This window comes from Choristoneura fumiferana, chromosome 23 (assembly GCF_025370935.1).
Source record: "Choristoneura fumiferana chromosome 23, NRCan_CFum_1, whole genome shotgun sequence".
NCBI lineage: Eukaryota > Metazoa > Arthropoda > Insecta > Lepidoptera > Tortricidae > Choristoneura > Choristoneura fumiferana.
Genome location: NC_133494.1, coordinates 2,457,203 through 2,471,428, shown reverse-complemented (window position 1 = coordinate 2,471,428; position 14,226 = coordinate 2,457,203). Strand labels below are relative to the sequence as shown.

The 14,226-nt window shown below is 39.2% G+C and overlaps 2 protein-coding genes across 2 annotated transcripts in view; one reads left to right on the top strand and one right to left on the bottom strand.

Annotated features, from left to right (window-relative positions):
- Positions 1 to 5,148: 5,148 nt before the first annotated feature.
- LOC141440985 (mitochondrial import receptor subunit TOM40 homolog) lies at positions 5,149 to 6,383 on the bottom strand. The gene has a single exon (XM_074105585.1). The coding sequence runs from the start codon at positions 6,283 to 6,285 to the stop codon at positions 5,320 to 5,322; it is 966 nt and encodes a 321-aa protein (XP_073961686.1). The 5' UTR covers positions 6,286 to 6,383; the 3' UTR covers positions 5,149 to 5,319.
- A 7,472-nt stretch (positions 6,384 to 13,855) lies between these two features.
- LOC141441184 (uncharacterized) overlaps positions 13,856 to 14,226 on the top strand; it is a 5,750-nt gene continuing 5,379 nt past the window's right edge. The window contains exon 1 of the mRNA XM_074105860.1: positions 13,856 to 13,898. Coding sequence (XP_073961961.1) covers positions 13,856 to 13,898 — 43 coding nt within the window. The remainder of the gene's footprint in view (positions 13,899 to 14,226) is intronic.

Genomic DNA, 14,226 nt, shown 5'->3' with positions numbered 1-14,226 from the left:
TTTCACCGCTGTCTTACTCTCCACGCCGAAACACAACAGTGCAAGCACTGCTGTTTCACGGCAGGATTAGCGAGCAAAATGGTGGTAGAAATCCGGGCAAACCTTGCACAAGGTTGTTTTCTGATTTATTTTTATTTTACTCATCTTCCAATGTTGTCACGAATAAATGATTTTCTTTTTTTTATTAAAATTTAATACCTATATAATAAATATATTACAAGTAATTACAACAAATCAAAAATTAAGTTAAGTTAAACCCGTGTTGGTGTTTTTGCACGTAGATGTTTTTGGACGGTGAGATGGTCTTTGGGACTATTCTCACACACACATCATCGTCATTCTATTTACTCCCCAAACTACCCTATTGTGACGTCATTGCCACAAAAATCCGGGGTCTACTTATTAAATACTACGGTACTACAAGTTGTATATCTCGATGGTATATCTGTGACGTACTATCGGCATTACATAGATTTGAAAATAAGGAGATACTTCAGCGGATGCCAAAGTTAGCAGGATTCGCTACCCAATTTTGTGGATTTGTTACTTCACCCTTTTTTGGTAACGGTACTTTTATGAGGCATTTTTATGCCTTATTAAGATTTGCTTTCAACTTGATAGTGATTTAAGATAATTTCCCGGGATATGAGAGGTTATGTTATGTATACACGTCGTCGTGTAGGTACAATCAAATGCAAGCAAATGTTACTGCTGAAGAACGCAAATTCCAATCGAATCACTTTTCGCGCTTTGAAATTATATTTGAATTGTTTTTACGTATGGCCAAATTTTCTAGCTGCTATATTTGAGATACTTTCCCTCCATGTGGCACAGCCGTGGGACAGCCTGTATTGTGTTGCTAATAAACAGTAATTTATAGTCAAAATACCATGCACAGGACTTATCACGCTAACACACACGAGTAATATTTACCTCGACGTTTCGGCAACATTACAGTGGCCGTGGTCACGAGTAAACAGTAATTTTATTGTATTTAGACTGGTTGCCAGATTTTTAACATTTATAACCTCCGACGTAAAAAGAGGCATGCTAGGTTTTTTTTTACATAAGAGGGGGAAAACGAGCATGCGGGTCACCTGATGGGAAGCAATCACCGCCGCCCATGGACACCTGTCAACAGGAGGGTATCACAGGTGTGTTGCCGGCTCTTTGAGAGACTGATAGGCTCGTTTTTCAAAGATCCCTAAATTGCTGAAGCTGGTTCCATACTTTAGTCGTGTGTGGAAAAATTTTGCTTAAAGCGGACGGTGCTAGATTGAAAATCATCAAGGTGAAGATGAAATTACTGACGCCTGCGCGAAGTACGGTAGTGAAACCTAGCTGCAGGCAACAATCCCAATAATTCATCTGAACACTCCCCATTATATATGCGGTACTAGATGCAAAGAGATGCAACATTCCTCCTCATTGCCAGAGGATCAAGCCGGTCAGAGATTCCCAGTTGCCGATAAATCTAGCAGCCCTACGTTGGATGCGGTCAAATGGAAGAAGCTGATACTGGGTGCTCTAGCCCAGAGAGGGAACAGTACTCCATAAGCGGCCAAACCTAAAAAGCTGTAGGCGACGGGCTGGCGTGAAGTACTGCGCCGCTCTATGCAGTACCCCCAGTTACTTTGAAGCTAGTTTAGCTTTGCTTTAGTTTAGTTTAGTTTGCTGTTGTTTATTTTTAAAGCCTGCTCATGGCATCGTAACTCTCAAACGGATTAAACCGACTTCGATGCGGTTTCTTTTATTTGAAAGCGTGTTTACTTGGAGTTGTTCTTAACTATCGTTCATTAGAATCGGTTCGTGTTTTGAGATATTCCACATTGAAATGGCGAAGTCGATGATTTTTCAACTGTTCTATTTCAGGTTATAAAAGCAACATTCGCACTCGTGCCTAAATCCTCGCAATATTTAGCTGTTCTCGTGCGAACAAGACTTTTCACTTAGCAGGATGGTATTAAGGGCTGTATAAAAAGTTATTAAACACGTCGAAACCTGCGCGGGCTCCGGTGTTCCTTAATGTAAGCCGTGTGGCTTTACTCGCAGTACTTTAATACGAAAAGAGCATGGTTTTTAGGGTTGCGTACTTTTGACAAAGGAACCGTATTAATTCCGAAATTACAATTAAGTACATAAGATATAAGGCATTTACCACGGTTCTTAAGTATTCTGTACTTATGTAAAACAAACCAAAGGTGTATATACAGATATATGTAGGTGATAAGTCAAAGATATATTTACACTTTAGTACCTTGTCGCTGTCACTTCATGTGTGAACTTTAGTATAAAAATTGACAGGTGGCATATAAAGTTTTTTTGGAATCTTTTTGTATTTTTTATTTCAATTCCATTTTTTTTTATTTTGGAATTGAAATAAAAAAATACAAAAAGATTCCAAAAACCAATCTTAATTTGATTGCTTATTAACGACATCTCTTGTCCGGGTGAGCGGTTAGTTCCAATGGGGTGCTGAGTTTCTCGATGAGGGCTACAGCATAGACTATTGTCGCTGCTTACGTGACTAAATAAGAAAACAAACAAGCTCAGAGATGTGGTGCATAGGAGAAATTCGTGTGTGTATCACTGTTCAGTGGTGGTGTAGTGGTATAGCACGTGGCACGGAATGCCGAGGACCTGGGTTCGATTCCCAGCGCTGGTCTTATTTTTCTGGTTTTTCTATGCATCTATATTTCAGTTTGTATTTTCGATATAGATGGCATATACGTACGTATGATGTCCACGACTGTACAGTCGAGTTCGTAAACTTCTGAGCAAAAATTTGATCAAAAATATCTGAACTCGCTTCTACGCCGTTAACAATAGAGTCGTGTTCAGATATTTATGATCAAATTTTTGGTCACAAGTTTATGAACTCGACTGTACAACGCCCATCGTCAATGTCAATTATTATTAAAGGAGTTCATTAACGCATTCACTGCTACCTGACTTCCACAGATGCCACCGACGCACATGTGCGTTCAAAATGTATGAATAATTATGACAGCGGCACTGGACGACGTTCCGAAAACGCATATGTGCGTCGGTGGCAGTGAATGCGTTAAAGTTAATCACGGTCTGCATCCCGTAGCAAATACAGTGTAGTCCGTTTAGTACGACTTCGTATTTAACAACCAACCGTTTTTAGCGATCATGAAAGTACATCCGTTCGTTTAGTACGGCATCCGGTTAGTACGACGTAATATCACCGGTCCCTTAGCCGTCGTTATAACTGGATTCTACTGTATAAAATATCCATGAAAGGGAAACGCTAAAACTTTTTTGACAAAATATTCGCATACAAAAATACGGGACAAAAACTTCGGAACAAAGTGGTATTTGTTTTGCTTTGTTTGGCTTCTAGATAACGAGACACTGACGAATAGTTTTAAAACAGCTTGTAGCTTTATTATAAGACTGAAATCAAAACATAAAAGAATAAAGAAAATAAAGATTTGAATTTGAAAACAATTTTTAGTAAATTTTTATACATTTTTTCTTTGACTGGAAATAACCTAACCATAAAAATTTCATTTTTAATACAAGCTTTTTTGCTGACTGTATTTTTTATTGGCTGTACTTGCATTGTCATCCAAACTACATTTGCATATTAACTGTTGAAGAGTATCCGTCCTGCGGAGACGATCCTGGCTGGACTACCAGGATGTCACTACTAGATTATTGCATTCAATCAATCTGATCTAAGTTGGTCAAATTTAACTTGGAAGATTTGATTACAGATAGACAGAAATTTGACTGGTAAGATTTGATGAATAGCTATTTGTTTCAATGTTAACTGATCACAACGATGCCGTATTCTAAGTTTTGTGTCGAATGTGATGCCATCTCTATTTGGTGAATAGACGGAGACATCACATTTAACCGTCAGTTAACACTAATCAATGGATGGTGAAACAGCCCCTAAATCCAATTACCTCATCATAGTCGTGACAGGGGCACCAAACGAAGTGTACTCTGCCTACATTTTCACGTCACAAAGTTTTCTTTTCTCTTCGCTTGAAAGCCAGCAGGGCTACTACGAAACTCGAAGTTCGTATCGTACCGTCCCTCTCGCTCTCGTATTAAATAGTATAAGTTTCAGAGGGACCGCACGACACGAAATTCGAACTTCGAGTTTCGTAGTAGCCCTGCAGTTGTTAGCAGTTCGTAAAGATGGCGTCTTTGAAGTGAGCCTTAATAATAAAGGTCAATGTCTTAGGTAAAAATTTGAGCTGTAGACTATATGCTTTGATAAAAGGGTAGGTTGGCTTTTGATGTTAAATGTATACCTATATATGAGTAATAATGCTCCCGCATACACGGTCTTAAGTTGGTGACGAATACGAAAATTCAATTTTGTAGAAATAATTGCTGCGTGTGAAAAAGCCGTGGTGGCCTAGTGGTTTGACCTATCGCCTCTCAAGCAGAGGGTCGTGGGTTCGAACCCCGGCTCGCACCTCTGAGTTTTTCGAAATTCATGTGCGGAATTACATTTGAAATTTACCACGAGCTTTGCGGTGAAGGAAAACATCGTGAGGAAACCTGCACAAACCTGCGAAGCGATTCAATGGTGCGTGCAAAGTTCCCAATCCGCACTGGGCCCGCGTGGGAACTATGGCCCAAGCCCTCTTGTTCTGAGAGGAGGCCTGTGCCCAGCAGTGGGACGTATATAGGCTGGGATGATGATGAATTGCTGCGGAATTTAAACAAACACTATATGAACGGAGCTATCAAACATGAACCAGAGGACGTATTGCCTACGTCTCTGACACTTGCGATAGCACTCTAATAACACTTTTTGTATGCGAAATATGGCATTTGATTTTGATTGCGACCGCGAGCGACAGAAACGTTAAGCAATACGGCCTCTGATTTAATCATAAATCAATCATGGGCATAAAATGCTGCAAGTCGATACTGATTATATATACATAGAAGATTATGTAATATTAAAGAGTACATAATAATGTGTAATACTTAATACAAATGTAAAAAATAGTTTGTTAACTAAATGTTAACTAAATAGGTGACTTTTGTTAACGATTAGGTAATTAAAAATTCTAATATAAATAAAACATGGATAAAAACTAGATAAGTATGTGAAATCTGTTGTAAAGGGAACTAAAATCTAAATAAACAAGTAAGTTGTGTTGTTTAGTATATTTTATTCACACTTCTAAATGTCAGAGCTCACACAATATAAATCATTAGTTAAATTATGTATACTTATATACAAACAAATAATGCTACAAAAATGTTGAGCGAAACAGCACACTGGGTCGACGGATAATTTATTTCCATGGCGATGAAACATAGTCAAAAGTCAAGGTTAAACCCAAAGCCGAATCTCACTCTTCGCTGTCGGTCTATGAGGGTACTGGCTACCAGGCGGACTACCCGAATCTCGTTCTGTGGCTCGTGAAACAGCACGTCCTTCTGTAGGGTGAAACCTCCGCAGCGCTGTGAATCGACGAATATTTTCACATCACACCCGTTCATGTAAGTTTTATGAAGCGCAATGCCGACCGTCGTTGGCGCCTTGGAGCTCTCGTTTATGATTGATGCTATCCGTAAATTCGATGACAACTGCTTGAAGAGACATACTTGGAAGCCGACGCGGCTGAGTGTGGAAGAAAGCGTGAACGTGGGCTTTTCGTACCTCGCGCTCACTGACACCTCCGGACTCGGAGGATACGCCAGCGGCCGCATGCCCAACTCGGTACCGATGAATACCTCCGGCAGTAACTTGTAAACAAAATGCGATATCACCCGTACAGTGCTCGGGTCCACGTCTCGCATCGTGCAGGTTAGCGATCCGACCGAATTCTCATTGCTCTTTTCGAGAACGATCTCATTTTCTGACGAAATCAAGTCTCGTATCTTCGAGACCAGTCGCATCTCGTAGCCGCCATCGATAACTTCGTGGTAGGTTGCCGTCGCCGAGCCCTTCCATTCTAGCACCAGCCCGTCGTGAGACGCTTTCGGCTCCGTCTCCTTTGCGATCAGATCGGTAAAGCATCTGTATGATTCCTTTGGTCTTCCGAAGTTGTATTGCTGCACCAGCTTCACTTTGTCCAGTATCTCCCGCAGCACGACCAGCTTCGTACCGATAAAACACAGTGGAAAGACACTTTTGGCTTCTATGTGGACGTCAACCAGTCTCGTCAGTTTCGGTTTTTCTGGCTCGATCACAATGAAATCCTTTTTTTTGGGCAGCAGCTTGTGTAAACTGGCGACGAAGCTGCTGACTTCATTCTTGAACGTTTGTTCATTGAGGTCCATTTTATTTTGTTGATTTTTGATGTTTTATGTGACGGGTGGCAGGTTAAACGTCATTGACCTGTCTGCTGATATTTTTAAATGGTGTGGCGTCGCGTTGCGCGCGGCCAGTCTCAAACTGCAAGGAGTATTAATAACTCTAAATGCTATTGATATCGTAGAAAGTGTCGCGGAGGTTTATTACTGTGCGTTGTAACGCGTTGGTTGCACTATTCATTGTATTTATTTTTGCGAGTTGTGTGTGAAAGAGTATAAAATAAAAGTGTAAATCGTAGTACGTTAGAGGACGGGCACTTCATAACCGCAACCCAATGTTATTTAAATTTGTTTGCGTCTCGGTGTCTGCAGCGTAATGTAGCGGCCACCTGCGCCCTCCCAAGGGACCAACCCTTTTTTCAAATTGCAATTTATGTTTATCGAGGCCCGAGGAAAAACAAAGCATTACAAGGCACAATTCAATCTCTTAGCTGATCCTGTTTGCTTGGGATAGAATCGAAATTTACAGTTCACTGAAAAATATAATTTGAATGAAGTCTTTTTTGGATTTTTATTCAAATGAGCCCGCTAAGCCGGGCGCGGCTGAATTATTTTAAAGGAAATGTTAAGCTGAAATTCCGCGATTAGAAAATATATTTGGAATTCTTGCTTAACAGTTTTTCATTTCTCCATTTTTAAGAAATAACGATCAGGCTGTTATTTTTAACGTAGGTATAATAATATCATGGACCTTTCTAACAACAAGCTTTCTTAAGACGTTTTAAGTAAATAATTAAATATAATTATGATCTGAGTTAGGGTGTTGGCTTTAATTTATAATAGGTTGAAATACTTTGAAAACAGTAGGTACTTAGTGAGAATGCATTATTAATCTACAGATTAGTATTACGCAGTAACATTTCAACACTAGGGACGTAAGGAACTTTAAACTAGTGATGTGAATCTTTTTGCACCATTGTGTCCATTATATTGACAAAAGTGTAAAACGTGTATTTGGAGTGTAGAAATTAGCGTAAAACCATCACATATGGGGGAAAAGTACCAAAAGTCCAACTTTAAATACAACAGTTACAAAAATCTACAGAATGGCTTCTAAAGTAGCAAGCGCGTCTGTAATCATTTAGTAAATTTATCATACTTACTGTGAGAAAACGCGTCTAATCTGTCAAAAATATTATTGAGTAATTTTACTGTGTTTATTGTTATAAAGCTTCTGTTTTACCAATTTGCTACTGTCGCACAGAATATTTAATTTAGCATCTTTCGACGGGAATTTTTGTATACACAGAGATTGTTCTCCATAAACGTGTGTTCATGATGGTGTGTTCCCAATAGTCCATTGACAGTACCTACTATTATAGAACCCTATTATAGTACTGTCAATGGAACTAGTGGGAACACACCTTCATGATAGGGTTAGAGTGAGACCGATATGCCCGACATTGAACAATGAAAGAAAGAAAGAAAGAAAAATTTATTCACTATTCGCAAAAACTTACAGCACATGGAGTATACAGGTTGAAATAAAAATTATAAGCAAAAATAAAAAAGCAAGTCTGTGAAATCGCGAAACGGTACCAGCTCAGCATAGCAATGTGTGTGTGTGTGTGTAGTGTGAAGATTTAACAAGTGCATTGCAACTAAGTTAGTGTTTTTTTGTCGAGACAGTTTAATTCAAAAAGAAACAGTACGCAAAATTAAAACAATTCAATTATTTTGACTTTTATGTACTTAGGCTTTATGGTGTTCAATAAAATTCGCAGCTAAAAATGCCCGTCAGTTTGAACCAATAAAATTCAATAATTAATTTCCGATTAACGACAAAGCAATTCAAGTGAAAACAAACGGTTTATAGAGTTTATAGGTAATAAACAGTAGAGGGTTAGCAAATGTAAAGAGTACTCGTGCCGAGTCGTAAAGAGCACATTGTTTCATTCGCTCGCATCTGACATAACTATAGTTGGTAATAGTGAGCTTACCGCCCTAGGGAGTAAAGTTGATATTTACGGGGAACAGAGGGTTTATGTACGATTTTGCGAAGGTTACTCGTAAAGAGGCAGTTCACTGGAATTTTATTGCCTTCACTGCTGAATGGCTATCGGATTCGGCTGAGCTGTTATGTATCCTTGATCGGGTCTCAAGTAAGAGTTTGTTTCTAAAATTGTAAGTATTCCATTTATTTTAAAGGTCTATTTTGTGATGTTGTCAACTTTTTATTAAATTAATAGGATTATTTGAAATAATTACTCGATTCATTAATAGAGACGATCAAAATTTATTAAAATTTAAATAAAAACTGGCACTGGCCGAAAAGCCTGACAGCGTTTCCTCGTTCAATAATAGCCTACTTTATTATATATTATACTATGCATTGTTTAAATATTTCCTTAACTTTTTCTGAAGTAGAGTTAAAACCTTTTTTAACAGCGTTAAGTAATTAAAAAAACATATTTTTTGCTACTACTTTTCTTGGTAGATACCTCGTAAACACTATTAAAACTACACTACCTATGCCAGGTTAAAACAAATCACTTTGTCCCGGGAAAGTACAAAGTTCTTGCTATAACCCAAACGAGGTTACGGACATCAGCTCCGTAATAATAAATTTATGAGCATGGAGTGCCATGCCAACCATTGATAAATACTCGTTTACAACCCGTGTTAAGTCATCGAAACGTGTCCAAGTCCGAACTGAGCAGTCGACGTAGATAGGGCACGATTCGGACCCATTATTTCGCTCGCACATTCAAGGGCGGACTCCTTAAACGGACTGCCACAAAAGAGTATGGAATGAGATCTTATAGCCGCCAGACATTGCTATTTTTCTCAAGGATAAAACCTGGGCTATTATGTAGTAGTATTATGTGTCTGTACCGTTGTCCAGCAGTGTAGCGGTATAGCACGCGGCACGGAATGCTGAGGACCTGGGTTCGATTCCCAGTGCTGGTCTTATTTTTCTGGTTTTTCTGTGCATCTATATTTCAGTTTGTATTTTCAATTAAGGTTTTACGGGATGACCGTAAAAGTAAAAATTTGGAATTGAAATAAAAAATACAAAAAGATTCCAAAAAAACAATCCTATTACGTAGTGTTAATATACACTTTCAACACCAATATACCAGCTATAAGCTGGAAGTAAGGGGTGGGTTGGGTAGAGAGTAAAAGTGTTTTTTCGGATTCATTAAAATGGTTTTAGTTTAAAGGTTTGATATTTAATAGTTATTTATTCAGAAACAAAATAAATTGTATTTGAAAAACAGGACAATAATTTTTATATTGTATGTCGTAGAATATGATAAGAAAACAATATTCGGACTACCATACTCTTTCTGCCATGACATCCTCTAGATTACGCTTTAAAGCTCCCAAAAAATCACAAAAGTTTACTAACATCATCATCATCATCAGCCCACAGCTGTCCACCGCTGGACATAGGCCTCTTCCATGGCGTCCCACAACACTCTGTCTTCAGCACCTCGCATCCATATCCGCCGCCAGCGATCCTCTTAAGGTCGTCCATCCACCGTGCCTCCCTCAGGACGCCCTACACTACGTTTACTAAAATCGTGATGCTTTATTTGTAACTTTCGAAACTATTCCTAACCACCAACAACGCTACTTGTGACTGTAATAGCTGTGATAAAGATTAAGATAGGTACTTGTTCGCCGCCGACGGTCGCATCGACTAGCCGAGCTGCGGGAGCGTTGGGCGCGCAGTTCACGGTTGGTTCCCGTTCGAGATAACTTTGACAACGAACCAGGGATTGGTTCGAAACATGTCGTGCAAGCCTTAGCTATTAGTACTGAGTGTCCCGTGTATTTTATTTTAATAATTATATCGGTCTCATGGTCCTTTTAGTTCTAAGGTTCAGGTCCTTGCGTGTTCCACTGTCACCTCTTCATTTAACGCCGCCTTATTATTATTAACTTAAACAATAAACCCGCAGCTGATGCTTGTATTAATCCTACAAGCATCACGTTTAATTCCCAGATTTATAGCCCCTAAATCTTGTTTAGTCAAAACTGGGTTAAACCGGTGTTTGACGGTTTAATTAAATTAATTATAATTATTCGTAAACCTTGTACAATGGCCACCTGCCGCGTTTAAATGAAAATTTGTGTATTTATTTAAAAAGTCGTGGTAGTGTAGTGGTTTGGTTTGTGGCCTATCACAGAGGGTCGTAGTTTCAAATCCGAACCAGGACCTCGGAAAAAACATTACCGATATTAAGAGCCTTTGTGTGCGTGTGTGTGTGTGTGTGTGTGTTTGGGTACAGTTGATTGTTGATTTCATAACTTTATGTAGGTAGGTAGTTGGCCAGCTTAAGAGATGAGGATTAAAATCAAGTTCGTTGATAGTTGCGGCACGCGTGACTCGTCTATTTAGATAGCTCCGTCCGGACTATTTTCTTTTTCTTGTCTCTATCTCTTTTGATGCATTATCATGATAACAGAACAGAATCGGAAGGGCATAGACCTACCGATTCTTTTCTGTTCTACTTAGAATAGAACAAAATAATTGAAACTAGAAGGCTAGAATGCAATACAAAATGTACCTATCTACCACTCGTCACGTTGCCCAAATGCCCGGTCAGCAAAAAATCTACAACACCGCCGTCGATCGGAACGTTCTGGCCGGCTGACGTGGGTATGATAATGAAACCAGATTCTTTTCTGTTCTTACATCATCATCATCATCATGGCGGCCTTTTGGTTATCCAATCTTGGATGTAGGCCTCTTCCCTCTTCCCTCTTCTTCCACTCTTGGCGATCTTGTGCCCGTCTCATCCAGTCTCTTCTTACAGAACATAAAAAAAAACAAAAGAATTGGTAGGGCTTAAAAACAGCGCACCGCAAACTCTGAATGCCGGGTTTCAGAAGCTAAAACATTATAACGAATTTAAGAGGAAATGTATCACGCCATTCACGCCAAGTTCAGAAAATAGTTTGTTTGCTTATACTCTTTATTTCGCAAAAAGGTTACAAAGAAAGTGCTATATACAAAGCCGGACTTATCCCTATTAATAGTGTTAATATAGTCAATCAAAACCAAATATTGAATACTTATTTGCTGCATGTGCGGGCCTTTCATATCATACACTTGGCCGATTTTTCATTTATTCCTTTTTACGAGCGCCGGTTGAATTTATCGTCGCTATGAATTTGTTTTTTAGAAAACCTGCAGTTTTTTTCTGGATTGCTGCCATTTTGAATGACTTTATGAGTAGAAGTTGAATAAGTAGTTCGTGAACGACTCGATGTGTTTTGTTAGAGAAGAAAAGCAGATTTATAAAATAATACCCGTATTTTCCCTCTCGAGAGTGATGAATACAGCCGATTACTCCTCTACAAACAACTCTACGAAAACCTCGAGAATAAATAAACGGTAAAAACTCAACAAGGTTAACTTTGTTCAAAACATACATTACAATGTTATTTAACGACTGAAATACATCACACGTTTTTTTAACACAACTGCATTTTTAAAACAAAGATACGGTATTTGAACCAGACCGAGTACTGCCTTTTCGCAACGTAACGTTTGGCAACCTGTTTCATTTCGCGACTTTTCATTTCGCAAACTCTAAAACTGTTAATATATCAGGATTTATTTTAGGACCATCGTGTAGAACTCTTTAGGTTAGTTTAGGTCAGTTTTATAAAAATTCTGAAATATTCACTGTTTCAGAAATATTAAACGGTTGGGAAATGAATAGTTGCGAAATGAAACTTCAAACGATATTCGCCGAAACATTAGTAAACTAAACAAGACATTCGTGTCCATGATATCATTACGCTTTAGGGGGGGGGGGGTGAACACCGACCCCTTAAGGGCAGCACTGAAGAGCAGAGTTGAAGCCAAGACACCACGTGGTCGATCACCAACCCGATGGACAATTACCATAAAATCTGTCACTAAGACCCGAATTAAAATAAACTCTCTATGTCTGGACATTACCATAAATCTGTCACTAAGATCTCTAGAAAATGCTCTCGCCAAGCGACCAATAGAGACCGGAGGAGAAGAATTGCGAAGACAGCGACTACAGTGAGGGCGACCATGACCAAGACCTCTAAAGTTCCCTTAAAATAGATATCTATGTTTTTTCTGCCAAATTTCAAATGTAGCTGCAGGTGTTACCATTATTATATTGTGTTTTACGAACATTAATATTTCGCTGAAACAATATCTGTCAGTGACTAAATTCTGATTTAACCATAAACAGGCCATTAAAATTCACGGCACGTCATGTGAATAGCAGTTTACAGCGATCTAAAAACAAATACGCCGGGAACCGCCATTGCCATCGTCCCTGGCTGTTGCAGAGCTACAGCCAGGGTTACCTCATTTAGGTGGAAATTTACTGGAAATCGAAGAAAAGAAGAGAATATTTGATGACACAATAGTGGCCATGAACGCAACAATCAACCTCAAATAGCTTACGATAGCCATGGGTTTTCCAGGACATTATTTTTCAGCCATATGTTGTAATTCACCACAGGACGAAGATATCTTCTATATATATTATCTTGAATAAAGTGTATTAAAGCAATGCGTACTAAATACTGAAATGACGAGTGACTTTTGATATAACAAGCCAATAGGCCGTGACAGTCTATCTTTTCGTCTTCAGTGTGTACGCTGTGTAACAGTTTTTTTTTTATTGGACTTGATGGAAAACGAGCAAGTGGGTCTCCTGATGGTAAGAGATCACCACCGCCCATAAACATCTCCAACACCAGGGGTATTGCAGATGCGTTGCCAACCTAGAGGCCTAAGATGGGATACCTCAAGTAGCAAGCATGTTATTAGTAGAAATAAAGATAAACTTATTTCTATTATTGGAGTGCGGATTGTTCAACACAATTGGTTACCCTAGAGCTGCAACAATTAATTTTCACGCGAACCGATGAAATAACATAATCGCGACGTTAACAGGCGATCTAGATATGGGGTTGCTAAATAAAGAGTTGGATTACATTGAACATGCGAAAGAAACTGCAATTTTAGTTAGCTAAAAAGTTCAATTTCTCAAAAACAGCTAAACCGATTTTGATGAAACATGTCTCTAAGAACCATCGCTAGAAACCTGCTTTCAAATAATAAAACTGCATTCAAATCGGTTTACCGTTTAAGAGCTACGGTGACACAGACAGACAGACACACATAGCGGTCAAACTTATAACACCCCTCTTTTTGCGTCGGGGGTTAAAAAGCATCAGTGCACTGTCTTGGCGTCGTAACAATTCGATTGAAAACGGTTTGGTAAAGAGAGAGGGAGAGATAGACAGAGAGAGAGAGAGAGAGGAGAGAGAGAGAGAGAGAGAGAGAGAGAGTGGCGTGCGTGAGTGTATGTGGGTTTGTGTGTCTCTTTACTCCACGCAACACACGGATTAATTTTGATGTTTCGCCATACAACGGAAATATGCTGTGTACATTTTGGGAATTCTCCTTTAAATTAAGTGAAAATCTAGCATTATAATTTAACTGGATCTAATGATTTACGCGTGCAGAGCCACGGGTAAAATCTAGTATACTGACACAAATCCTCTTGATCGCAACAAATCTTGAAATATGGAGAGCACTCTGTGTCCTTCATCTTCCAGTATTAAACACGGTAACCGTCCCGGTTTCCGGTCAGAGCGCTTTAATTCCCGTTCGTACCATAAAAACAAACGGTTACCCGACGTGGAGCCCCGTTAGGTCCTTGAAGAATCACTTAGGGTTCCTTGGAAGGTGAAGCTTTCCACCTATCATACGGGTAACACCCATATCCTATTACACACAGCACACACACACGCACACACATTACACGCACTACAACAGCAGCCAGATGCTGCTTGGCGGTGTTGTCCGAAAAAACGAAAAAATACCCACTTTCGGCAGCCGGGTAAAAATTGGTAACAGTTATGATTTTTGAAATTTCTTATAAATTGAGAACAAAA